Source organism: Neoarius graeffei, chromosome 14 (assembly GCF_027579695.1).
Source record: "Neoarius graeffei isolate fNeoGra1 chromosome 14, fNeoGra1.pri, whole genome shotgun sequence".
NCBI classification, from domain to species: Eukaryota; Metazoa; Chordata; class Actinopteri; order Siluriformes; family Ariidae; genus Neoarius; species Neoarius graeffei.
Window position 1 is genome coordinate 20,096,226 of NC_083582.1, and position 27,665 is coordinate 20,123,890.

The following is a 27,665-nucleotide window of genomic DNA, read 5'->3' on the forward strand; positions in this document are numbered from 1 at the left end:
CGACCCCGTAGAACAGGATAAAGCGGCTGGAGATAATGAGATGAGATGAGATATTCTATTTGCAACTTCCACATATGACACATGAAGAAAAAGTTCGAGAAGGATTTCAGAGGGAGAGTCTAGGACCTTGGTTTCCAAATGAAATGCAAAATTTGCTTTCATCTGAAAAGAGGACTTTAGACCACTGAGCAACAGTCCAGTTCTTTCTCTCCTAAGCCCAGCTAAGACACTTGATGTCTCTGGTTCAGAAGTGGCTTGATATTAGGAATGTGACAGTTGTAGCCCCTTTCCTGAAGACATCTGTGTGTGATGGCTCTTGATGCACTGACACCAGCCTCAGTCCACTCCTTGTGAAGCTCTCCCAAGTTCTTGAATCAACTTTTCTTAACAATACTCTCAAAGCTGCGGTCATCCCTGTTGTTTATGCACCTTTTCCAGCCAGCCTTTTCAGCAAGAAACTTCTGTGGCTTACTCTCCTTGTGGAGGGTGTTGTTGATTGTCTTCTGGACAACTGTCAAGTCAGCAGGCTTCCCCATGATTGTGGTTGTGTTCTGTACTTGACCAAGAGAGACACTGGATTTCTTATTTTCATGAGCTATAAGCCATATTCATCAAAATTGAAACAAAAAAAGGTTTGAAATATTTCTCTTTATGTATAATGAATATTGAATATATGAAGGTTTACCTTTTTGAATTAAATTATGAAAAAAACGAACTTTTTTCACCATATTCTAACTTTTTGAGATGCACCAGTTTTGTTAAAAACACTGATACAAATAAGGTTGAGTTGAATTGAAATTATGTTTTGCCTTAAAGCTAAAAGAGCCAGTTTTGATGACCGGTAATTGTAACACAATAATACTCCATGTCCTGAAAATATAATGACAAATATTTTTGTTTATTCCAGCATGAGTGTTATGATCCTGTTTATACTCATTAGAGTTCGGTTCGTGGATCTAGTCAATCATCAGCTTTCATGATTTCCTTATTTATTGTTACTGTCACTCATAAAAATCATAAAGTCTGTCTTGACATTTGGTCTCTCCACTGCCAAATTTCTGTTTCACAAGTGAAGTTAAAATTTATAATGATTTAATGGAGAATTTGATGGTGAATGTGAGATACCAACATAGCTGAAGCAGCAGTTTGGATTTCTCTTTCCAAGACTATGGATTAGTGAATCCATAGATCCAGTGCATGTAGATTTTTAATGATTAAGTGTGTATTGTTTGCTCTGTAGAACACACCAGTGGTGATGAAAAAGCAAAAGCAGCAGAGGCAGAGACCACAACTACATTACAGTATCAGAGTGGATCTCTGTGTAGCCTGTGCTCCGTCTGTGAGGTACCAGCATGAATGACACACACCACATACCCCATACACACCATGTACAGTAAAACATGAATGCAATAATTTTTTTTTTAGTAATTGTTCCTTGAATGAGAGAATGTTATCCTTGCTTGATGGGCAACTGTAACAGGTAGCATAACATTAATGTCCTTAGATTTGTTGGATGCCACTATGGCTGAATTCTAAAAAGATGAAAAATTTTGGGCTAATTATGGGTATTTTCAGCAAAATTATTTTCTGCCTTTTAAAACGTTTATCATCTCAACTTTAAAGGAGGCATGCTGTACACTTTTCACTTATTTTATTCCCTGAGATGCTTTTCTAAAGTTTTTGATGTTTTTTTTTTTAATTTTTAAAAATGTTTTTAATTGTAAAAATGCCATGTCCCCCCCCCCCCCCCCCCCCCCCAATGCCACTTTAGCATGGTATGAAAATCCTGTAGGATAAGACAGGCTGATTTTGTGGCTGTGCCTTTAAATGTCTCATCTCATTATCTCTAGCCGCTTTATCCTGTTCTACAGGGTCGCAGGCAAGCTGGAGCCTATCCCAGCTGACTACGGGCGAAAGGCGGGGTACACCCTGGACAAGTCGCCAGGTCATCACAGGGCTGACACATAGACACAGACAACCATTCACACTCACATTCACACCTATGGTCAATTTAGAGTCACCAGTTAACCTAACTTGCATGTCTTTGGACTGTGGGGGAAACCGGAGCACCCGAAGGAAACCCATGCGGACACAGGGAGAACATGCAAACTCCGCACAGAAAGGCCCTCGTCGGCCACGGGGCTCGAACCCGGACCTTCTTGCTGTGAGGCGACAGCGCTAACCACTGCACCACCGTGCCACCGAGTGCGAACATATTTTTTAATAAATAGTTTTTACAATTGATCTGTAAAATTTATGGATGGATCTTTTTAGGCAAATATGCATTTTTTGGTAAAAGGTTTTCTAGGTTCATTTCAACTATGATTAAACATAGCCAGAGAATAAAATAGTTTGGCTCTGACCAGAATTAATGGCTGATGTGTGGAACCACTTTGGATTATATAAATTTGACACTAGTATTGCAGGTGAAATCAAAGCAATATGTAAGATTGCTTTGATATATAATATACACACACACCTATTGAATCAAAATCAAATTGTTAGCTTGGGAATTGGAATTGAATCAGGCGATCTGTGCAGCCCTGCAAACTATGTATGCCAAACTACATGTTTTATCTAAATTTAGCATCATGGACAGTATGTTAACATTAACTGACCAGCCAATGTTACCTGACGGCTTTGACTGGTCATGCCATCAAATGAACATTCAGTCCAAAAGCAGAAATTTATTACAATATACAGTGGGGCAAAAAAGTATTTAGTCAGCCACCAATTGTGCAAGTTCTCCCACTTAAAAAGATGAGAGAGGCCTGTAATTTTCATCATAGGTATACTTCAACTATGAGAGACAGAATGGGGGGAAGAATCCAGGAAATCACATTGTAGGATTTTTTTTATGAATTAATTGGTAAATTCCTTGGTAAAATAAGTATTTGGTCACCTACAAACAAGATTTCTGGCTCTCACAGACCTGTAACAACTTCTTTAAGAGGCTCCTCTGTCCTCCACTCGTTACCTGTATTAATGGCACCTGTTTGAACTTATCAGTATAAAAGACACCTGTCCACAACCTCAAACAGGCACACTCCAAACTCCACTATGGCCAAGACCAAAGAGCTGTCAAAGGACACCAGAAACAAAATTGTAGACCTGCACCAAGCTGGGAAGACTGAATCTGCAATAGGTAAGCAGCTTGGTGTGAAGAAATCAACTGTGGGAGCAATTATTAGAAAATGGAAGACATACAAGACCACTGATAATCTCCCTCAATCTGGGGCTCCATGCAAGATCTCACCCCATGGGGTCAAAATGATCACAAGAACGGTGAGCAAAAATCCCAGAACCACACGGGGGGACCTAGTGAATGACCTGCAGAGAGCTGGGACCAAAGTAACAAAGGCTACCATCAGTAACACACTGCACCACCAGGGATTCAAATCCTGCAATGCCAGACGTGTCCCCCTGCTTAAGCCAATACATGTCCAGGCCCATCTGAAGTTTGCTAGAGAGCATTTGGATGATCCAGAAGAGGATTGGGAGAATATCATATGGTCAGATGAAACCAAAATAGAACTTTTTGGTAAAAACTCAACTTGTCGTGTTTGGAGGAGAAAGAATGCTGAGTTGCATCCAAAGAACACCATACCTACTGTGAAGCACGGGGGTGGAAACATCATGCTTTGGGGCTGTTTTTCTGCAAAGGGACCAGGACGACTGATCCGTGTAAAGGAAAGAATGAATGGGGTTATGTATCGTGAGAGTTTGAGTGAAAACCACCTTCCATCAGTAAGGGCATTGAAGATGAAACATGGCTGGGTCTTTCAGCATGACAATGATCCCAAACACACCGCCCGGGCAACAAAGGAGTGGCTTCCTAAGAAGCATTTCAAGGTCCTGGAGTGGCCTAGCCAGTCTCCAGATCTCAACCCCATAGAAAATTTTTGGAGGGAGTTGAAAGTCCGTGTTGCCCAGCGACAGCCCCAAAACATCACTGCTCTAGAGGAGATCTGCATGGAGGAATGGGCCAAAATACTAGCAACAGTGTGTGAAAACCTTGTGAAGACTTACAGAAAACGTTTGCCCTCTGTCAATGCCAACAAAGGGTATATAACAAAGTATTGAGATGAACTTTTGTTATTGACCAAATACTTATTTTCCACCATAATTTGCAAATAAATTCTTTAAAAATCAGACAATGTGATTTTCTGGATTTTTTTTTCTCATTTTGTCTCTCATAGTTGAGGTATACCTATGATGAAAATTACAGGCCTCTCTCATCTTTTTAAGTGGGAGAACTTGCACAATTGGTGACTGACTAAATACTTTTTTGCCCCACTGTACATTACATCATTTAATGTGTTTTTTTTTTTTTTAACTTTGAATGTTTTACTTATGGTCTGTGAACTGAAGGTCAACTCTAACAGAGTTGGCAGGGCAATATCTTCTTGATTTCAGATTGCTATGGGCGGTAATATGTTAATGAGGGGTGGAACCATTTAAAAAATGAGAGGAGATTCTAAGTAAGAAGAGCGCACTTTCATAAGTTGCTTGTTCTCTCTAGCTATTTTCTTTCTATGGCCATTACCCTTTGGGAAGGGAAGCTTCATGCTGTAGTGAAACAAACATACACTGAATACAATTCAATTTGTATTCATTCATATCATACATTGTTACACCAGCCCATTGACTGATAGTCACAAAATGGCCCCAAGCATCACTAATCCATCTCCATATTTTACAGTGGCTACCAGGTGCTTTTCCTTGCAAAGCATGCTAATGTGTAACATTTCTGCACAAATTTTTTTTTAGCCTTTTCTGACCAATTCCAACTGCAGTTCCAGTGATGGCTATCAAAGTGTAGGTGTTGCATTTGTCTGTGTAGCGCGAATAGCGTGTGGGTGGAGCACAGAGGACGGCAGGACAGAGATCAAGGGTTTTCACAAGGCTTTATTGCCGAACTTTTCAGTTTAACAATGTTTTTAAACCAAGTAGGCAGAGAGACACACACACACTGTCGGCTCTGCCGGGGAAGAAGCTCCCTTCCGCTCTCCCTTTCCCTCCTTAAGTAGGGCGGTTTACTGGGGAGAACACACACAAAACACAGGTTAATGACACTCAGGTGAAGCGATTCTGCCACTTACCTTCCCCAACTCCGCCCTCCTGTCACAGACCGGCGCTTGACCACGCCCCCGCTGCCACATACCCCCACCGCCCGACTCAGGCCAGGCGCCCGTCCGGCCCGCAGCCGACTCCCCCCCCCCCCCCCCCTTTGACGGGAGAGGAAGTCCGCCACGACCATCTGCGCCCCCGGCCTGTGGACCACCTTGAAGTTGAAAGGTTGGAGCGCCAGATACCAACGGGTGATCCGCGCGTTGGCATCCTTCATGCGGTGGAGCCACTGGAGGGGCGCGTGGTCCGAACAGAGGGTGAAAGAGCGCCCCAGCAGGTAGTAACGGAGGGCGAGGACCGCCCACTTGATGGCCAGGCACTCTTTCTCGATAGTGCTGTAGCGCCCCTCACGCACTGACAGCTTCCGGCTGATGTATAACACTGGGCGGTCCTCTCCCCCCACCTGCTGGGACAAAACGGCCCCCAGCCCTCTGTCCGACGCATCCGTCTGTAACAAAAAAGGGAGAGAGAAGTCAGGGGAGTGCAAAAGTGGCCCCCCACACAGTGCAGCCTTTACCTCAGAGAAAGCCCGCTGGCACTGCTCCGTCCACTGGACCGGATCTGGTGCCCCCTTTTTAGTGAGGTCAGTCAGCGGGCTGGTGACGTCCGAATAATTAGGTATAAACCTACGATAATAGCCAGCCAGCCCCAGGAACTGCCTCACCCCCTTTTTGGTCTTGGGTCTCGGGCAGGCCGCAATCGCTGCGGTCTTATTAATTTGGGGACGCACCTGCCCGTTACCCAAGTGGAAGCCCAGATACCGTACTTCCACCCGCCCAATCGCACACTTCTTCGGGTTGGCAGTGAGCCCCGCCCGCCTCAGCGACCTAAGGACGGCCCTCAGGTGTTGCAGGTGCCGCTGCCAGTCATTACTATAGATAATGATGTCATCTAGGTAAGCGGCCGCGTAGGTGGCGTGGGGCCGGAGGACCCGGTCCATCAGCCGCTGAAACGTAGCGGGCGCCCCAAACAGCCCAAACGGAAGTGTGACGAACTGGTGTAAGCCGAACGGTGTGGAAAAGGCCGTTTTCTCCCGGGATAATGGAGTCAAGGGGATCTGCCAATATCCATTCGTCAAATCCAGTGTCGAGTAAAAGCGAGCCGTGCCTAGTCGATCGAGCAGCTCATCAATACGAGGCATCGGGTACGCGTCGAATTTAGACACCGCGTTGACTTTTCTATAGTCCACACAGAACCGGACCGAGCCGTCGGCCTTAGGAACTAAGACCACCGGGCTGCTCCAGTCACTGTGGGACTCCTCGACGATGCCCATTTCGAGCATGGCCTGAAGTTCTTCCCGAACTACCTTTTTTTTGTGTTCGGGTAATCGATAAGGACGGCTGCGCACTACCACCCCTGGGGGCGTCTCTATGTGGTGTTCTATGAGGTTAGTGCGACTGGGCAGGGGCGAGAATACATCCGAAAACTCGGCCTGCAACTGGGCGACCTCCGTGAGTTGGGTCAGGGAGAGGTGGTCTCCACAGGGGACCGGAGAGGTACGAGATGCCAATGTCCCTTTTTGGACCTCCGGCCCCAGCTCCGCCTTCTCCGGAACTACCGACACCAACGCCACGGGGACCTCCTCTTTCCAGAGTTTTAACAGATTGAGGTGGTAGATCTGTAGCGCCCCCTCCCTGTCCGTTCGCCTAACCTCATAGTCGACGTCCCCGACTCGCCGTGTGACCTCAAAGGGTCCTTGCCACTTGGCGATTAATTTGGAGCTCGACGTGGGCAACAGGACGAGTACCTTATCTCCCGGAGTGAACTCTCTAAGGCGCGTGCCCTTGTTGTACAGGCGGGTTTGCCGTTCCTGGGCCAGGCGCAAATTCTCCTGAGTTAGGTGGGTGAGCGTGTGGAGTTTTGCGCGCAGATCCATAACGTACTGAATTTCGTTTTTGCTCTGTGAAGGTTCCTCCTCCCAATTTTCCCGCAGTACATCTAAGATGCCGCGTGGCTTACGCCCATATAATAATTCAAATGGGGAGAACCCCGTGGAGGCTTGGGGGACCTCTCGCACTGCAAACATCAAGGGTTCGAGCCACTTATCCCAGTTACGTGCGTCCTCACTTACGAATTTTTTAATAATATTCTTGAGGGTGCGATTGAACCGTTCAACTAAACCGTCCGTCTGTGGGTGATAAACGCTGGTGCGGATCGGCTTAATACCCAGTAGCCCATACAGTTCGCTCAGTGTTCGTGACATAAACGAGGTGCCCTGGTCAGTCAGAATCTCTTTCGGGATTCCAACCCGGGAGATGACGTGGAAGAGGGCCTCTGCAATACTGCGTGCTGAGATATTGCGAAGAGGCACCGCTTCCGGGTATCGCGTTGCATAGTCCACCAGAACCAATATAAAGCGGTACCCACGTGTTGACCGGTCTAATGGCCCGATGAGATCCATCCCAATTCTTTCGAACGGGGTCTCAATTAATGGTAGGGGGTGTAAGGGTGCTCTTGGAATGGCCGCTGGATTTACTAACTGGCATTCGCGGCACGCCGTACACCACTTACGGACGTCGCCGCGAATCCCCGGCCAATAGAATCGGGCCATTATCCGGGCGAGTGTCTTATCCTGCCCGAGGTGTCCAGCCATGGGATTAAAGTGAGCCGCCTGGAATACCAATTCCCGGCGGCTCTTTGGAATTAACAACTGGGTGACCCGCTCTTTCGTCTGAGTGTCCTGCGTCACTCGGTATAACCTATCCTTCAAAATGGAAAAATAGGGGAAGGGCGGGGTGGCGTTCGGCGGGAGCGTTTGACCATCGATTACTCTCACTTGGTCAAACGCGTGTCGCAGAGTCTCGTCTCGCGATTGTTCCAGTGGGAAATCCGCGAGGGATTCCCCAATAGAAAGAGGAGGGGCCGGGGGCTCCTCACTCTGTCGCGGAGATGACGTAGACGGCTCTGCGACCGCCGCTCCAGCCAAAGCGACACCGGGACCCTCCCCTATCAACCGGCAGGACCCACTCTTTACTAGACGTGCCATCAAACCCCGAAATCCCGGCCAATCAGTCCCCAAGATCAAAGAGTGGGTCAGGCGAGGATTAACCGCCGCCTTCACTATTGATTTTGCCCCTCTGAAATATATGTGGACCGACACCAACGGGTAGCTGTGAATATCCCCGTGCACACACAACACCTTCACCCCTTGTGCTCCCCCCAATGCCTCGTCTTGCACCAGGCTTTGGCGGATTGAGGTCTGATTGCAACCTGAATCCACCAACGCCTGATATGTAGCCCCTTGTACACTTACTGGTATGCGATACGCTCCGGCCCGATCGAGGGCAGCCTCTGGCGCGTCAGGGATCCGCACCACCGCCCCCACCTCCATCGCTGCACACTGTTGCTGCAGGTGGCCCGGTTCCCCGCAGCACCAGCAAACCGGCCCAGGCCTTCCCTCTGCAGCTGTGTTCTGAGGCTCACTCACCTGAGGGGGGGGAGAGACAGACACAGAAGGGAGAAACGGGAGGGCACCACGGGTGCGGCGGGCCGGCTGGGGTGGAGCCGGCCCCCGCCTCCGTGGTGGGGGAATGGGGCGAGGACGAGACACGGGAGGAGGGGGGAGAGAAAGAGAGAGAGGAGAGGAGAGAGAAGACGATGTTGGTGGTTGTCCTGCCGCCGGAACAGCTGCCAGATGATCCTCTGCCAGTCCCACGGCCTGATCCAGCGACGCCGGGCAGTGGCACTGGACCCACTCCGCGGTTCCGGCTGGTAAGCGGGCGGTGAACTGTTCCAGCGCCACCTGGTCGATGATTCCCTCGGCGTCGCGATCTTCGGCCCTCAGCCACCGCCAGCAGGCGTCCCAGAGCTGCTGGCCGAACACGAACGGGCTGCCGACTTCCTCCATCCGCAGCGCGCGGAAGCGCTGGCGCTGCTGCTCCGGCGTGCGCCCCACGCGCTGGAGGACAGCCCGGCGAAGGTCGGCGTAGGCCAGCCGGCGATCGGCGGGGAGCTGTAGTGCGGCCAGCTGCGCCTCTCCCGTCAGGAGGGGGAGGAGGCGTGCCGCGCGCTGCTCCATCGGCCACCCCGAGGCTTCTGCGACCTGCTCGAACAACGTGATGAAAGCCTCGGGGTCATCCTGCGGGCCCATCTTAGTTAAGGTGAGGGGAGACGGGCCCGCGGCCGGGGCGCTGGTGGACCCCGCCGACGCGAGGAGACGCCGGAACGCCTCTCGATCTTCCTGTTGAGCCAGCACCAGGGCTTCGAAGCGGAGCTCCTGCTCCTTCCGGAGCGTGACGAGTGCCTGGTGCTGACTCTGCTGAGCCGTGGCGAGGGCGTGGACCAAGTCCGCGAACGGGGAGGATTCCATGGGGCTGCAGGACTGATGCTCCACCTTGTCCCGGGTTTCGGCACCACTGTAGCGCGAATAGCGTGTGGGTGGAGCACAGAGGACGGCAGGACAGAGATCAAGGGTTTTCACAAGGCTTTATTGCCGAACTTTTCAGTTTAACAATGTTTTTAAACCAAGTAGGCAGAGAGACACACACACACTGTCGGCTCTGCCGGGGAAGAAGCTCCCTTCCGCTCTCCCTTTCCCTCCTTAAGTAGGGCGGTTTACTGGGGAGAACACACACAAAACACAGGTTAATGACACTCAGGTGAAGCGATTCTGCCACTTACCTTCCCCAACTCCGCCCTCCTGTCACAGACCGGCGCTTGACCACGCCCCCGCTGCCACAGTCTGTTTGTCTGCATTTTATGTAACTCTTCCAAACAGTCAACATCTATATGTGAAGCTCTAGTATTTGCATAAGGGCATCAATTCAAATACAAAGAGACTCTCAGAAGGAACTTTTTGCTGTCTTTTTCCCTCTTTCTCAGCACTGCAATAGTTGTGATGAATGCTCGTGTGAGGCAGGAGACTCCTCAGTGCATTGCCAACACTGTGATGTAAGTACACCTATACAAAGTGTGCATACAAGTATAGTACAAAAAGAGGGTGTATAATATGTTATAATAATCAGTGTTATAAAAACAATCAATCAATCATTTTTCCAAGGTGATGACAGACATTTTATGGCCACTATAGAGCTCCCAGGCTTTTACAAATCTGGTGCCCTAAAGGTTGAATGTATGGTTCCTTTCAGAATACTGTTTAAGATTTTGTTGTTTTCCTCCAGCAATGCTCCTACTGCTACATATGTCCTGTGGTCTGTGAGACGATCTGCAAACCAGGTATCACGTTCTGCATTTTACATTGTCCCTCCATTTTCATAGTTTCAAAAGTAATTGACTAATAAACAGTTTCATGGCCAGGTGTGACCAGTTTCCAAGTGGTTAGCACAGTCACCTCACAGCAAGAAGGTTCTGGGTTCGAGCCCAGTGGCTGGCGGGGGCCTTTCTGTGGGGAGTTTACATGTTCTCCCCATGTCTGTGTGGGTTTCCTCCGGGTGCTCCAGTTTCCCCCACAGTTCAAAGACATGCAGTTAGGTTAATATGGGATGGTTGGGCTGAGGTGCCCTTGAGTGAGGCACCTAACTCCCAACTGCTCCCTGGGCGCTGTTAGCATGGCTGCCCACTGCTCTGGGTATGTGTGCACGCGCGCTCATTGCTCACATGTGTGCGCGTGTTCACTGCTTCTTTCTTTCTTACTTAAGCCTACTACCCCTCCTGGGGTATAGGCCACCAGCGAGAGATCTCCAGGCATCCCGGTCTTGGGCTTTTTGCTCCAGCTGGCTCCAGGTGTACGCCATTCTTTTGGTGTCAACATTGAGGTCTCGACGCCATTTGTTTCTGGGCTATCCTCTGTTTCTCTTGCCTTGGGGGTTCCAGGTCAGTGCTTGCTTAGTTGTGTTGGAGGTTGGCTTGTGGAGTGTGTGACCAAACCATCTCCAGCGTCTTCTTAGGATCTCCTCTTCTGCAGGGAGCTATTTGGTTCTATGCCAAAGGTCCTGGTTGCTGATGATGGTGTTCGGCCAGTGGATCCATAGACAGGAGTTGATAAAAGTCTGCACTAGAGGTCTGCGCGGGACAGAATTTTCAGTCCTGCTCCCGCCCGCTCCCGCATTATGCAGTCCCGCTCCCACCCGCTCCCGCAAAGAATTATGATTTTCAGTCCCGCTCCTGCCCGCGCCTGCCATATTTTGTCCCGCTCCCGCCCGCAAATCCCGCATGATGCAGATGTTCGCGTTATTTCTCACGAAAGTTCTTGTCATTGGCTTGGGGAATTAAACATGCTGAGCTCTCCACTGACCGATCCTTCATTTATTGTAAGTTTATTGTTTAGACTCTGACATTCTGCTGACACATTCCAAGTTGAGCGCTGCATGCGCTCATGATTGACAGCTTTCGCTTTGATTGACAGTTCTCGCTTTGCGCACTCCCACTTCCGAGTCTGTAGCGTTATGATTCCAACCGCGATTTCATTCTCCTCTCATATGAAGTGCTGCGCAACCACAACCAGCTCCTCAGATTATACACTGTCTATTTCTAGCTTTAAATTGAACAATCTGTGCGATACACAGTCCTTTTTAATACTAGTTAATACTTTTTTTAAATACTTTTTAATACTTAGGACTAATACTCTTGACTTTTTAATGGTAAATGTACTTCTTTTTAAAGCAGCACTTACTTATGAAGCACTGTGAGCTTCACTAGAGGAGCTCTGCTCTTCTGCCATGATCGGAGATCTCAAACATGGAAGAGCGGAAAGGAATCAGAAACGTACGTGAGATTAGACCACATCCGCAAATTTAGGCATATTAAAATGTTTTTATTAATGCCAAATAAAATATCCAGCACAAATTATATACGATAGACATAAATTAATAATTTATAAATTTTATTTTAAACACGTTTTTAGTTAGCGGGACTGCAGCTTATCACCTCTCCTGCCCGCGCCCGCATTGTGCACTCTCCCTCCCGCCCGCCCCCGCAATGAGCTTTCAAAATTTGTACCGCGCCGCACTGCTTTGCATCGGGTCCCGCGGGAGTGCAGGGCTCTAGTCTGCACTTTCTTCATCGTGGCCGCTGTTGTCCTCCAGGCTTCTGTTTCATACAACAGTACCAACTTGGAGTTGAAGATCCTGATCTTTGTTTGTATAGTCAGCTTCTTAGGCTTCCATATGTTCTTTAGCTGTAGGAAGTCTGCTCTTACTTTGCCTATTTTGGCCTTGACGTCAGCTTCGGTACTGCCCAGCTTGTCCACGACACTCCCCAGGTAGGTGAAGGCTTCTACCTCTTCTAAGGCCTCTCCTTCCAGCTCTATGGGATCTTCGCTCATGGAGTTGATCCTCAGGATCTTTGTCTTCCTCTTGTTGATGTTCAGGCCTACTTGTGCTGAGATGGCTGCCACTCTGTTGGTCTTTTCCTGCATCTGTTGACGGGTATGGGACATTAGTGCCAGGTCATCTGCAAAGTTGAGATCGTCAAGTTGTGTGAAGGGTGTCCACCAGATTCCTGTTCTTGTGCAGGTCACCGACATCTTCATTATCCAGTCGATTGCCAGCAAGAAGAGGAAAGATGAGAGTAAGCACCCCTGACGAACTCCAGTCCTCACTTCGAAGGCATTGGTGGGCTGCCATCCATGGACTCCTCTGCAGGACATCTCATCATACAAGTTCTTGATGATGGTGACCATCTTGGCTGGCACACCATAGTGATGGAAAAGCTTCCAGAGGGTGTTCCTGTCCAAACTGTCGAACGCCTTCTCATAGTCCACAAAGTTGGCATATACTGTAGAGGAGAGTTCCACTCCAAGGACTGTTCGACGATGATGTGCAGGATCTGATCTGTGCAGGATCTGTCTTTCCAGAAGCCTGCTTGCTGGTCCCTGAGTTGAGCGTCTACTTGGTCTTTCATTCAATTCAGGATGATCCTGTTGAACACCTTGCCTGATATGGACCTTGCCTCGGTAGTTGGCACAATTGCTGAGGTCACCCTTCTTTGGTAGCTTGATCAGATAGCTTTCCTTCCATTCTGATGGTATTTGCTCCTCCTTCCAGATCTTCTCAAACAGTGGGAACATCATCTCTACTGTGGTGTTTATATCTACCTTTAATGCCTCTGCTGGTATGTTATCTGGGCCTGCTGCCTTGTTATTCTTCAGCTGTCCAATAGCTTTCCGGATCTCCTCCCTGCTTGGCGTGTTGCAGTTGATTTGGAGATCCTCAGTTGCTGGTGCTATGTCTGGTGGGTTTGGAGGCACTGGCCTGTTTAGCAGCTCTTCAAAATGCTCCTTCCATCTGTCCTGCTGTTGTTCCTCTCCCATCAAGGTCTTTCCCTCCTTGTCTTTGACTGGTCTGTTTGGCTTACTGGACGTTCTTGACAGCTTCTTCGTGATGGAGTACACTTCACTCATGTTACCCTTTCTTGCTGCTTCTTCTGCTTTAGCTGCCAGGCTGTCAATGAACCTTCTCTTATTGGCTCTGATGCTTTTCTTCACAGTTTTGTTGGCTGTGATGTATTCCTCTTGTGCCTTTTGTCTTCCCAGCTCTTGTTCTGCTATTGTTGACTTTTGCTTTTTTCTCCTTCCTGTCTTGAACCATCTTCATTGTCTCTGTTGTCAGCCACTCTTTATGTTGGTACTTTATGGGCCCGAGAACATCGCTGCATGTTGTGGTCACAGCTTCTTTGACATTCTTCCATCTGCTGTCTACGGTCTCCTCCTCTTCCATCAGTTCTCTCAGTACTTGGAACCTGTTGTTCAGGGCCACTCTGAATTTTTCTCTCGTGTGTGTCTCACAGAGAGAATATGTTGTACTTGTGACGCTGTGCTGCCAATGCCATCCATTCCTTCTTCAGTTTCAGCTTCAGTCAGATAGTGGTCTGATGCGGCATCAGCTCCTCTCTTCACCTTCACATCCTGCAGGGATCTCCTGAACTTCTTGCTGATGCAGATATGATCGATCTGGTTCTCAGTGGTATTGTCCGGTGACACCCAAGTTGCCTTGTGTATCCTCTTGTGCGCGAAGACGCTGCTCCCGATTACCAGGTTGTTGAGAGTGCACAGGTCTGCAAACTTTTCTCCATTCTCATTCATATTACCCAGGCCATGTCTCCTCATCACCTCTTCATACCCGGTGGTGTCACTTCCCACTTTAGCGTTGAAGTCTCCCATTAGGATGTTGACATGTCTCTCGCTGAGGTTTTCTAGGATGGTCTTTAGCCTACTTTAGAACTGATCTTTTTCTTCTTCTATGCCATTGTTCATAGGGGCATAGCACCGCACAGCATTCATGGTGATTCTCTTCTTCTTTGTTCGGAAAGATGCTGTGATGATCCTCAGACCATGGGCTTCCCATCCGATGAGTGCTTTCTGTGCTACTTTGGACATCATCAGAGCTATTCCTTGGGTGTGTGGAGCGTTGTCCTCCTCATGTCCTGAATACAGCAGCATCTCCCCTGATGTTAGTCTTGTCTGTCCAGATTGTGTCCATCGCGTTTTGCTGATTCCAATCAGTGTTAGGTTGTAGTTGCGCATTTCTGCAGAAACTTGCGCTGCCTTCCCTGCTCCGTACATGGTCCTGACATTCCATGCACTGATGTTGATTGGTGCCCTGGCGGAGAGCAGGGTCGGCCTTGTAGCTTCCGATTTCCGGCTTTCACCACACGGCGTCATAACTCTTCTTGATGATCCCCCTCTTCCCAGGACTACGATGTCTTGATTTTCCTCTTGGTGTTTTTGTAGCTAGCTTTGTTTAACGGGGTGGGGTAGCTAGCCCCACACCCAGCCCTCCTCCTTTTTCAGCCGGGCTTGGGACCGTCCTTGGCGGAGTTGTTCACTGCTTCAGATGGGTTAAATGCAGAGAGGAATTTCACAAGTGTGTGATGAATAAAGTTGTTCTTAATTCCATGACCAATTAAGGAGATAAAAGGTCTGGGAACTCTCAACATGTGGTCCAAAGAGGTGTCGCTGCAAGTGAAGGTCATCATTAGGCTGAAAAAAAAATCGACCTGTCATAGAAATGGCAAAAACTTTAGGAGTGGCCAAATCAACAATTTGGTATATTTTCAAAAAAGGAATGCATGCACTGGTGAGCTCAGCAACACCAACAGGCCTGGAAGACCATGGAAGACAATGAAAGTGGATAACTATAGAATTCTTTCTTTGTTGAAGAAAACCCTGAAGTCAAGGACTTGGGGGTTTCAAGGAGGTAGGCCTAATGTTGTCAAAGTGTTCAATGAAGAGATGCCTTCATTAATATAAATACAGAGATTTTACCTCAAGATGCAAACCAGTGGTACCACTCAAGAAAAGAAAGGCCAGATTAGACATTGCTAGAAAATCTTCCCAGTTTTGGAACAAGATTCTTTGGACAGATGAAACCAAGATTGACTTGAACCAGGATGATGGGAAGAGAAGAGTATGGAGAAGGAAAGGAAGGGCTCATGATCCAAAGCATACCATACAGTTAGGTCCATAAATATTTGGACAGAGGCAACATTTTCTAATTTTGGTTCTGTACATTACCACAATGAATTGTGAACAAAACAATTCAGATGCAGTTGAAGTTCAGACTTTCAGCTTTAATTCAGTGGGTTGAACAAAATGATTGCATAAAAATGTGAGGAACTAAAGCATTTTTAAAAACACAATCCCTTCATTTCAAGGGCTCAAAAGTAATTGGACAAATTAAATAATTGTAAATAAAACGTTCATTTCTAATACTTGGTTGAAAACCCTTTGTTGGCAATGACTGCCTGAAGTCTTGAACTCATGGACATCACCAGATGCTGTGTTTCCTCCTTTTTAATGCTCTGCAAGGCCTTTACTGCAGCGTTTTTCAGTTGCTGTTTGTTTGTGGGCCTTTCTGTCTGAAGTTTAGTCTTTAACAAGTGAAATGCATGCTCAGTTGGGTTGAGATCAGGTGACTGACCCAAAACATAAAGCCAAAGCAATCCAGGAGTTTATTAAAGCAAAGAAGTGGAATATTCTTGAATGGCCAAGTCATTGTTCATCTGTATTATGAAACGCCGACCAATCAGTTTGGCTGGATTTGAGCACACAGTATGTCTCTGAATACCTCAGAATTCATCCGGCTGTTTCTGTCCTGTGTCACATCAATAAACACTAGTGACCCAGTCCCACTGGCAGCCATGCATGCCCAAGCCATCACACTGCCTCCGCCGTATTTTACAGATGATGTGGTATGCTTTGGATCATGAGCTGTACCACGCCTTCACCATACCTTTTTCTTTCCATCATTCCGGTAGAGGTTGATCTTGGTTTCGTCTGTCCAAAGAATGTTCTTCCAGAACTGTGCTGGCTTTTTTAGATGTTTTTTTAGCAAAGTCCAATCTAGCCTTTTTATTCTTGAGGCTTATGAGTGGCTTGCACTGTGCAGTGAACCCTCTGTATTTACTTTCATGCAGTCTTCTCTTTATGGTAGATTTGGATATTGATATGCTTACCTCCTGGAGAGTGTTGTTCACTTGGTTGGCTGTTGTGAAGGGGTTTCTCTTCACCATGGAAATTATTCTGCGATCATCCACTACTGTTGTCTTCTGTGAGGGCCCGTTTACACGAGGACGCTGTCGGGTAAAAACGACTAAATATTTTATCGGAAGTGCCTTTCGTCTACACGGGGACAGCGTTTTCGAGGCTGAAAAACGGAAAAAATTGAAAACGCCTTCCAGAGTGGATAAGTTAAAAACAGCCCCCGTTGCATATCCGTCTAAACTACCCAATACGCGAAACTCTGCTCGGATCTGCTCACGTCGGGTACGCGTTTATGTCATAGTAAGAGCATGTGTGGCAGCGGGGGCGTGGTCAAGCGCCGGTCTGTGACAGGAGGGTGGAGTCAGGGAAGGTAAGTGGCAGAATCACTACACCTGATGTCAATTAACCTGTGTTTGTGTGTCTTCCCAGTGACCGCACCCTATTTAAAGAGGGAGAGCAGAGAAGCTCATCCCCAAGCTAGACGCCGGTTGCGTGTGTGTCTGTTGGTTTAAAAATATTGTTAGACTGAAAAGTGTAGCAATAAAGCCTATTTGTAAACCTGATCTCTGTCCTGCCGTTCTTTGTGCTCCACCCACTCATATAGAACGGCTACAGCATGTCTGATTACATCGATCCAACGGACCTTCAAGCTGCTCTGGCAACCTCACGAGTAGCCATAGGCAGAGTAGTCAAAGTTTTCGCAGCGCAGATGTGCAGATCAGACAAGACGGAAGACGTTGCGCATGGGTGCAGACATAGCGGAGGTCTTTCACAGCACCACTAAGCCGCCTGGCATGCACATCCAATTGAATTCCACGCATTTATGCGTCACCGTATAGACGCAGATTTCCTCCTTGAAAACGGTCGTGTAGACGCGGAAAAAAGTGAGAACGAAAATGGACTTTTGCGTTTTTGTTTCAGACCGTCCCCGTGTAAAGTGGGCCTGAGTGTCCAGGTCTTTTTGCATTGATGAGTTCACCAGTGCTTTCTTTCTTTCTCAGGATGTACCAAACTGTAGATTTTGCCACTCCTGATATTGTAGCAATTTCTCGGATGGTTTTTTTCTGTTTTCGCAGCTTAAGGATGGCTTGTTTCACCTGAATGGAGAACTCCTTTGACCGCATATTTGCTTCATAGCAAAATCTTCCAAATGCAAGCACCACACCTCATATCAACTCCAGGCCTTTTATCTGCTTAATTGAGAATGACATAATGAAGGAATTTCCCACACCTGCCCATGAAATAGCCTTTGAGTCAATTGTCCAATTACTTTTGGTCCCTTTAAAAACAGGGTGGTACATGTTAAGGAGCTGAAACTCTTAAACCCTTCATCCAATTTTAATGTGGATACCCTCAAATGAAAGCTGAAAGTCTGGACTTTATGTCCATGTCCATTATATAACTATAACTTGAATATGTTTCAGTAAACAGGTAAAAAAAAAACAAAATTTGTGTCAGTGTCCAAATATATATGGACCTAACTGTATCATCTGTCAAACACGGTGGACATGGGCATCCAGTGGAACTGGATCACTGGTGTTTTATTGGTGATCTGATTGATGATGGGATGAATTCTGAAGTGTATAGATCTATACTTTCTACTCTGATTCAGTCAAATGTTGCAAAACTGCTTGGATGACACTTCACAGTACAGATGGATTATGACACAAAACATACTGCAAAAGCAACCCAAGAGCTTCTAAAGGCAAAGTAATGGAATGTTAGTAAATGGCCAAGTCAGTCAACCGAACTGAGCATAATTTCCACTTACTGAAGGCAAAACCCAAAAACTAGCAGCAACTGAAGGTGGCTGCATTAAATGCCTGGCAAAGCATTTCAAGGGAGTAAACTCAGTATTTAGTGATGTCCATTGGTTTCAGACTTCAGGTGGTCATTGACCTGCAAAGAATTTGCATCCAAGTATTAAAAATAACATTTGTAATTTTTATTTTATCCAATTACTTTTAAATATGTGAAAATGGAGGGACTTGGCAAAAAATAGGTTAGATTAATTCCTAAACAGTTAATGCCATATTTTTGCTAAACCCCTTGAATTAAAGCTGAAATTTTGATGCTTTCATTTCAAATCCATTGTGGTGGGGTACAGAAGCATAATTATGAAAATTGTCACTGTCCAAATACTTATGGACCTTACTGTATGTCTTTTGTGCTTAAATCAGAAGTTCAAACTAATGTATGTTCAACAGAGGTGGACAGTAACAAAATACATTTACTTGAGTACTGTACTTAAGTACACTTTTTGAGTATCTGTACTTTACTTGATTATTATTTTTTTTGGAAACTTATGACTTTAACTTCACTACATTTGAAAGACAAATATTGTACTTTTTCCTCCACTACATTTCTGTCAAGGTCCTCGCTACTTGTTACTATGAAGCAGCTTTGAAAGTGGATGTTTTTTTTCTTTTCCTTTCTAAAACGTGATTTTTTTTTTTTTTTTTGCAGGTGACACTGAGACAGCCTATCAGTAATCACTAGGGTCACGTCCCTAGACTGGATAAAATCAAGATCAATGATTTCTCTGCAGCATTATTTAACATGATCAGTTGATGACAGAATGGAAGGAGGTGGTTCTTCTGGAGAATGCATGCATCCATGGCTATAGCTAGAACCCATGTTTCAGTTTTCTGAAAGAATTAAAGATCTGTTTCATTTTAAATGTTTGCCTAAAATGAACCACATCACAGCCTACAAAGACTTGACGTCTGACCTGCGGAAGCATATTGAGGGATGTAAACTTTTTTATTCCAAGAGAAAGCTTGCAATGAAGTTGTCTGTGCCTTTAGAGCTAGCAATAATGTTGCAATAGCTATGCAGTCTGGTTAATCACATGACTTTCTATGGATTTGTCCGCCAAATTACCATCGCCTTGTCCATGGCTAACGTTAACACATCGCTAGTTAACTTGGGCACTATTAGTTAGCATGTAAAAACGGAGTTACACTAACATGAATAACGTTAACTTATCTGAAGTCCTTTCAGAAATATGTTTTAGCATAATCTTGCCAAATAAACAGAATGTAGATATTTTTCTTTTCTAGTAGCGTTAGCTACCCAATATGATTTCGAGTTTGAAAAGCATTTGCTAGCATGTCAGGTGGCGCTTCACTGACTAGCTAGCTGAACGTTAAACCACCATGACGGCACAGCATGCGTTCATTTTGTGAATCCGATCGGTTGCTTCAGAGGCATTAGGTTTGTAAGCGTTGTGGCAATAATACAACGATGCATTAACAGAAAATGTAATTTTAATACTTAAGTATTTTTAAAAGCAAGTACTTCAGTACTTAAGTAAAAATTTGACTGGACAACTTTCACTTGTATCGGAGTAACATTTGACCAGTGGGATCTGTACTATTGACTTAAGTAATGAAATTGAGTACTTTGTCCACCTCTGATGTTCAAACTAACTGGATAATAGTAAGGAAGGTTCAGTGATTGGACATCAATTATCTGACTTTTTTTAAAAATCTATTTATTTATTTATTAAATTACCATTTGTTCCACCAAATACACACAAAGCAAATGACTGTGTAAAATACATTGTGTAAGCCCCCCCCCCCCCCCCCCCCAGGTGGCTTTATGGACGTGATGTCTGGAACAGTGTATCAGTGAGTACTGAATCTCTAATACTTAGTCTTTCTCAAGTTATTGAAATACTTAATCCTTGAGTACTTGAGTGCTTTTTCTATATTTCATTATTTCATATATTTATAGATATGTAAAGAAATGCAAGGATAAACAAAAAGGTCATTTGGGGGTATAGTGCTTAAACAATTTGATCCAAGACGTCCTCTTTTATTTCCTGTGTTCTACATAGCAATCTTTAATGCCCAGGCATGCACAGTATGTTTTGATGATTTATATATCCTTCCTCATTGTTTCTGCAGAACTGTTGCCTCATATCTCTGAGGACATTTCACATCATCTGCTGTGCCATCCTGTGGTGGACAGCAGAAGTAAAGCTCAGTGGCTGAGTGATGTTAAGTGTCGCCGACATAAGCTGGAAACATGACCTGTTATCAGTCCATCCTAGGAAGAGTTCATTGTAGCAAGATGGATATATTTAAAGCAGATCTTTTAAATGCTAGGTTTTTTTTTTGTTTACAGAACTACTTTTATCAGAAATGGCAACAATAAAATACAGAATATTTAATTTTCGGTTGCACTGGATTCTTTCGTGATGAACTACTTGCATTTAGTTCCAACATAAATAAATATAATAAACAGATAAGACACATGATTCAGTGGTACTTTGTGTGTATTTGTATTTCTAAATGCACAGATGTAGTTCTAACACCATAATTCTGTTTTAGTTCAGTATTAACTGGTAATAATAGCATATTATTCCACTTTCAAGGTCATTTTGTATCTGCTAATGTAGCGGTGCACCAGAGTAATGGACTATGGTTTGTTTTGATACTGTTTCTTTAAATGCACCTAGCCATGTGCCACAGGACTGACCAATCGGGAGCACTGGCATTGGTGCGCTGGCCAATGGGAGCGAGGAAGAGAGGGCGGGACGAAGAGAGAAGAAGATGGCGGCGTCCAAGGAGCAGGCGTGCGACTGGGCTTGCTGAAGAAAATAAGTCTTACTCTGGTTAATGTAAGTTGGAATCCAAGTGTGAAAGTTTGAGTATTGTTGTTTGTTTCCGGAAAAAGTACGGTAGTTGTCAGTGTTCAGGAGAACCAACGTGAAGGCATTGAAGACCGTATTCAGCCATAGGCTACGGAAGCAGTACTCGTCGTTAGTGTGTGAGACGGATTGAGCTCACTAGGTAGTTTTGCAGTCTCAGACAATAGACTTCTGTAGCTCGACGCCTTTCCTTCGACAGCGGAGCAAGATCATCTACTCCAGCAGCTGCCTGTCCCTGGACCACTTCTCTCTCTCTCTCTCTCTCTCTCTCTCTCCCCAGCCACGGTGGTGCCCGGTGTGTGTGAGTACCCTGCCACCAGTTGTTTTGAAGAGTCGTTTGGTACAGAGACTGTACGTAAGCCCACTCGGTTGGAACTGTGAACTTTTATGAGGAAACATTGCATTTTACAGGTTGGAAACCGTGAACTTTTACGTGAGAATATTGAACTGGGAGACTGAATTATTGTTTACTGAGTATTCAGAACGATTGCTCCCGTGATAAGTATAACTGCCCATATTGTTTGTGCTTTTAATTTTGGGTTTATCATTCTTACAAAGGTGATTTGATAAGGGTCTGCTGAGGAACTTTTAAGTTTCATTTTATATTTTGATATTTTGCTTGAACATTTTCTTGGTTAAAAAGACCCATTTCTTTGTTAAGAGAATTCATGGTGAAGATTACCTTTTATAATGAGAGACTAAGGGGAATTCATTTCCAAAACCATTTCATTTTAAAACATTTCAAAACAAACTTTATTCAACGCTCTTCCTATTAAAAAGGATTTACAATTTTCAACTTAAAAGATTAAAAGTATTCTTGTTAATTAATCCATGCTTGGTCATTGCTGCATGTTACATTAAACAAAGGTTGGAATGGCATGATAAGCTATGGAATAACTGATGTTTGGTATAAATATCCCACTTGAAATTTCACTTTCTTCCTAGTTAACTTTCTATATATTACAGTTCTGCACAAGTGATGAAGTTTTGGCACCTACTATCTCCCTGTCTCCTCTGCAATCAGCAATTCCTCACCAATACCCCATTACATTCACACACAAAACTATTTATTTACTGCTATTATGCTGTAATGATGTCATATGGGAATGGAAGCAAAATGGTAATATTAACATATCCCCGGCAACCTGATAACATTAATGGTAATCTTTTGGTTAAAAAGATTTGGTTAACATTTGGTTAAAAAGAGAGAGAAGCTTTTAAATGCATTCATTGTAAATAGATGATCAACATGATTGAAAGGTTAAAGATATTTTTGCATCAGCATTTGATCATAATTGACTATAAATGGAAAAATCCTGAACTCGGATTTTAAACAGATTTTTAAAAAAGTAAATTTTATCTACACTGCCCATCAAAAGTGGTAGTTATTTTACTGTAATAATGTGTAATGTTTTTTATTGAAATTATATTGTAAAAAAATCTCTTCATTGGATAGACCCGTCAACTATGGAAGTGATGTCATTCTGTGCTGGCGTGCTATCTCTACCTATTTTTAGTGACACGTTCTAAGCATGTACGTATGTGAATGTATGTATGGCAGCAAGTTCCTTTGTTTATCTGAGCAGAGTTAAAAAGACCATTTAATTATAGTCCCCAATTTAATGCAAATGCTGCTTCTCCCTCACACACTCATTGAGAAGCTCAAGCAGCACAATACACTCAACCTGAATGACAAGCATTCACACCCCAGCTACATACCTGGCTCTGTCCCTGGAACTGCTGTTCCAAATCAGGATCCTGGAGAAATGTCTCCAACACAGGGTTCAGACAAACCTCCACTTACCCAACATAATTCTGTTTCTAATAATCCTTATCATATGTCTAAATTACAGCAGGATATGGACCATAAAATATTAATCATTAATTTACGACATAATTTTCAAGCATTGGAGGAGAGAATGGATTGCTTTGAACAGAGATCTCCTTATTACATCTCATCTATCTCTTATCCACCATCTATGAATTCAACACCAGGTCAGCAAGATATTTCTTTAGTCTAAGAGTTACGTGCCTGAATAAATGAGTGTAATTCTCAATTATCTGGACAAGTCAACAATTACTCACTCACCCCCTCTTCTTAGCTGCCTATCAGCTTTACCACTGCCTCCTTCCTCCATTCTGAACACAGAGAGCCATCACTTAGATAGGGCACAGAGTTCATAACCTGCTCAGATTATTTCAGTTAGAGACACCACAGCAATTTCTGCACAAAATCCAATCCCTCTTGCATTTGCTGCTGTGCCTCTGCTAGTTACTAACTTACTTTCTCAGTGGCCACAATGTGGTGCTCTGGCTGCTTATCCCTCTCAGAGGCACTCTGGAGTTGTGGTTATCCTTATCCTCAACCACAGACCCACACCTCCTTGTAGACTCAACCTCCAGGTCATTCTCATGGTTTTATGGTTCCATGGGCTACATCATCTCTGATTGAAGCACCCTCTTTTCCTAACTTTATGATTTATGACCCTCCAGAGTTTGCCATGTTGAAAATGGTTCTCTTCAATCTAGTTTCTCAGGAGGCTACTGAGCAGTATAAATATCATATATCCTGCTGGATCATCCGAAGTTGGAGTCTACTCGCTGTCTTGCTCGTGCTTACGCTCACAGCCTCCATCTGTATACTTGTGTTTTAGCTGCCCTACAGCAGAGAGATGCCCAGCCCCATCAATTAGTTTTAAAGGAAATCAGTACAAACCTGGAGTCTTCCTCCTGTTTGTGTTGGTGATGTGAAGAATTTCAGTGACTTTTGAGTTTGAGCTCTTGTGGGCATGCTCAAATCTTTGGAGAAAAACAGGGGGATGCTGATTTGGCCTGTACTTCACATTTTCAGCAACTCCTTGGCAAGTTCTTTATGTCCATATGGCAAATTACAGTAGGTAATTTGTTCTAAGCATCTAGGAGCTTCTTACATCCAGGTGGACTTTGCAGAATGCCTTGAGCAGTAAGCTGAGTGCTCGATAGTGGCTACACAGGTAAGTCAGCAGGGAAAACAAGAGCCATAACAGCAAGAGAGAAAATCCTTTAAATCTGAAATCCCTACAGCTACCGTTGTACATGGAACAAGTCAATCCCAGAAGAAACTATCTACAAGTGTGAGTGATGTGTGAAACTCCAGTATGAATTCACCAGGCCAGAGATATAATTGTCCATTCTGTACCACTAGAGACCACCATCTGAGCGTGTGCCCAGACTTCTGTCCTTGGATAAGATCCGGAGATCGATTTCTGACAAAGCGGAATCCTGGAAGTGTGGTTGAGATCACAAGGCCTTAGGATCAGAAAAAAGCAATGCTGTTAACTGATGCCGCTGAATCTCTCAGACTTGACGGGGTGGCAGAAATCCCTCATCTTAAGAACTGTCCAGCAGGATACTGAAACCTTTTAAGGGCAAAGCTGTAGCCTTCAATGTTGCCTCAGCTTCAGCCCAACACAAGAAGTTCGATATCAAAGGAGGCCTTTACTTCTGAGAATTTGTACCTTTTGGATCAGACTTATCCAATTCAGATTATACAGCACTTTAAACATCTACAAGGGTTACCCATGCAAGCGTTTGACACTGCAGTCTACACTGCTCATTGGATCTGATCATCCTCATCTCTTGTGTCCAGTAGAGCATTTCATGCTTGGCCCAGGCTATAGGCCTGCTATCATGCTTCTGGTCTCTTCAGGGGCACACTCTATTCCTTGAAAAGATCAAATCCTCTGCAGCACAAAATCAGACAGTGGTCCAAGCTCTATTTGTTGGGAAAAGTTCTAATGAAGTACAACTCTGTCAAGGTGTCCAACAACTGTGGCAGATAGACATTCTCCCTTACCAGTCTTTAGGGGCCATTTTCCCTTCTAAGCTTGATCAGGAAGCAGTAGGTTGTCTTGATCAGCATATAGTAAGGGTAACTGTAGATGTGTATCACTCTGCCACTCCTTTACAGTATATCAACAACACACCACCTCTAAAGGCACTTCTGAATGCTGTAATACCTTCTCTGTGCAGCATAGAAAGACTGCTTGCCTACAACCCAGAACATGCTGCAATATATCAGGCAGAGATCACCAAGCTCATCAATGCTGGATATGTGAAGTAGTTATCAGCTATAGAATTCTCACAATCCAATGAGTCTTGATATTCCATATCACCTCGTAGAGCATAATGGAACCAATCAAGCTCTTCTAAAAATAAATTCTTCCCTTAGCACTGGCTATGTACCTAAATCCTTTAAAACATCAATAATGAACCTCCCCTTATCACCAAGATCCTAGAAAAAGCTATGGCACAGCAGTCCGTGCTCATATCTACATATGAATAACATCCATGAAATGTATCAGTCAGGATTTACAGAGACAGTGCTGGTTAAAGTAGTAAATGACCTACTACTGGCCTCTGATCAGGGCTGTGACTCCTTGCTTGTGTTGCTTGACCTTAGCTTAGTGCAGCCTTTGACAACATGGATCATACCATTCTCCTTGATAAACTAGAAAATGTTGTTGGGGTTAAGGGAATGGTGCCCTCCCAGTTAAGGTCTTATTTAATTAATCATTATCAGTTTGCTGATGTAACTGGTGACTGTTCTATGTAGACGAAGACAAAGTTTGGTGTTCCACAAGGTTCTGTCTTAGGCCCACTGCTTTTTCCTTTCTACATGCTACCTCCGGGTAATATTATTCATAAGCATGGTATTAGCTTCCACTCTTATGCTGATGACACACAGTTTGTTTCAGCAAAGCCAGATGAGAGACACCAGCTTAATAAAACTGAGGAATGTGTAAAGGACAGAGACTGGATGTTTATTTACTTCCTTCTACTTAATTCTGACAAGTCAGAAGAACTTGCACTAGGACAACATGCAAGAAGCAAGTTTTCTAATTACATAGTAACTCGGATGGCCCTTGTTTTTTCATGTGCTGCAGTAAAAGACCTTGAGGTGATTATTGACTCCAGTCTTTCATTTGAAACTCATGTAGATAATCAGTGTGTTTACATGCACGTAGAGAGAATCGAATTTCTGCCGTTGCTCGACTGAAATCGAAGTTCAGAATGCCATGTATACACCTTAATTCTGCTGAAATTGAACCGAACTTGATTTCTCGGAATCGAGCTATATGACCTAGATTATGTGATTTCTGCCGAGCTACTTAGTGCATGTAAACCCTATTGAGCTACGTATTCGAGCTACTTACTTCAGCACTGCCCCTTCCGGAAGTGACGAGACCACAAGCGGGAAACACAACAGCCTCGGTCGGCATGACAACAAATCATGACAACGGCATGAATCTTTTCTTTTTGTGGCATTGTTTGCACTGTTAAAATTTAGCTCGCTTACTGTATCACCAAATACATCTGTACAGCTGTTGCATAGCTGTGAATTGTGTACATAAACAAGTCATTGTATTTGTGTGTATGTCAACATCTGAAGAATGTGAATAAAAACAAAGCAATTGAACTTTGTGTGTTTATTAAGACATAAATTGTAAGCAAAAAATATATATTTTTTGTAAGCAAAAAATGGACTTTAGAAAAATATACAATTGTGCAAAATAAGTTGTCTTACAAAACAGTGGTCTGCGCAGGACAGTTTGTAGCCATACAGTCTGTTAGAGCAAGCCTAACAGCTTGAGCACGGAACTTGTGAACACTGAACTGCCAGTGTTGCCAGATTGGGCGGTTTTAAGTGGAATTTGGCGGATTTGAACATGTTTTGGGCTGGAAAACGTCAGCAGTATCTGGCAACACTGCTGATAACTTTGTTTATACTCTTGAATAGCTCTTCATGACGACAACCGGAAGTGTACCAACACAATGGGGCGTGTAGCGCCACCTGTGGCTCGGGTGCACAATGTACCTCACACAATAGCTCGATTTCCTTGTGTGCATGTAGGATTGGATTTCTCTGGCACCCTTGCTGGGACCCTTAGCTCGATTACCGACAGTAGCTCGATTTGGATGTGCATGTAAACGCACTGACTGTTACAAGGATAGCCTTCTTTCATCTCAGACATATTGCTAAGATAAGAAATATAATGTCACTACATGATGCAGAAAACCTAGTTCTCTAGGTTGGATTATTGTAATGCCTTACTTAGTGCGTTTACATGCACATGCAAATCGAGCTAAGGGTCCCAGCAGGGGTGCCAGAGAAATCCAATCCAACATGCACACAAGGAAATCGAGCTGTTGTGTGAGGTACATTGTGCACCTGAGCCACAGGTGGCGCTACACGCCCCATCGTGTTGGTACACTTCCGGTTGTCGTCATGAAGAAGAGCTATTCAAGAGTATAAACAAAGCTATCAGCAGTGTTGCCAGATACTGCTGACGTTTTCCAGCCCAAAACATGTTCAAATCCGCCAAAATGCACTTAAAACCGCCCAATCTGGCAACACTGGTATCAGTTCCGTGTTCGCAAGTTCCGTGCTCAAGCTGTTAGGCTTGCTCTAACAGACTGTATGGCTACAAACTGTCCTGCGCAGACCACTGTTTTGTA

The 27,665-nt window shown here is 44.8% G+C and overlaps 1 protein-coding gene across 1 annotated transcript in view; it reads left to right on the forward strand.

Moving 5' to 3' along the window:
- The window catches only part of LOC132897506 (sarcoplasmic reticulum histidine-rich calcium-binding protein), a 46,435-nt gene extending 26,700 nt beyond the window's left edge, over positions 1–19,735 (forward strand). Inside the window, exons 2-5 of the mRNA XM_060938773.1 lie at positions 1,241–1,344; positions 9,952–10,020; positions 10,251–10,305; positions 18,977–19,735. Coding sequence (XP_060794756.1) covers positions 1,241–1,344; positions 9,952–10,020; positions 10,251–10,305; positions 18,977–19,002 — 254 coding nt within the window. The 3' untranslated portion in view covers positions 19,003–19,735. The remainder of the gene's footprint in view (positions 1–1,240; positions 1,345–9,951; positions 10,021–10,250; positions 10,306–18,976) is intronic.
- Positions 19,736–27,665: the final 7,930 nt, after the last annotated feature.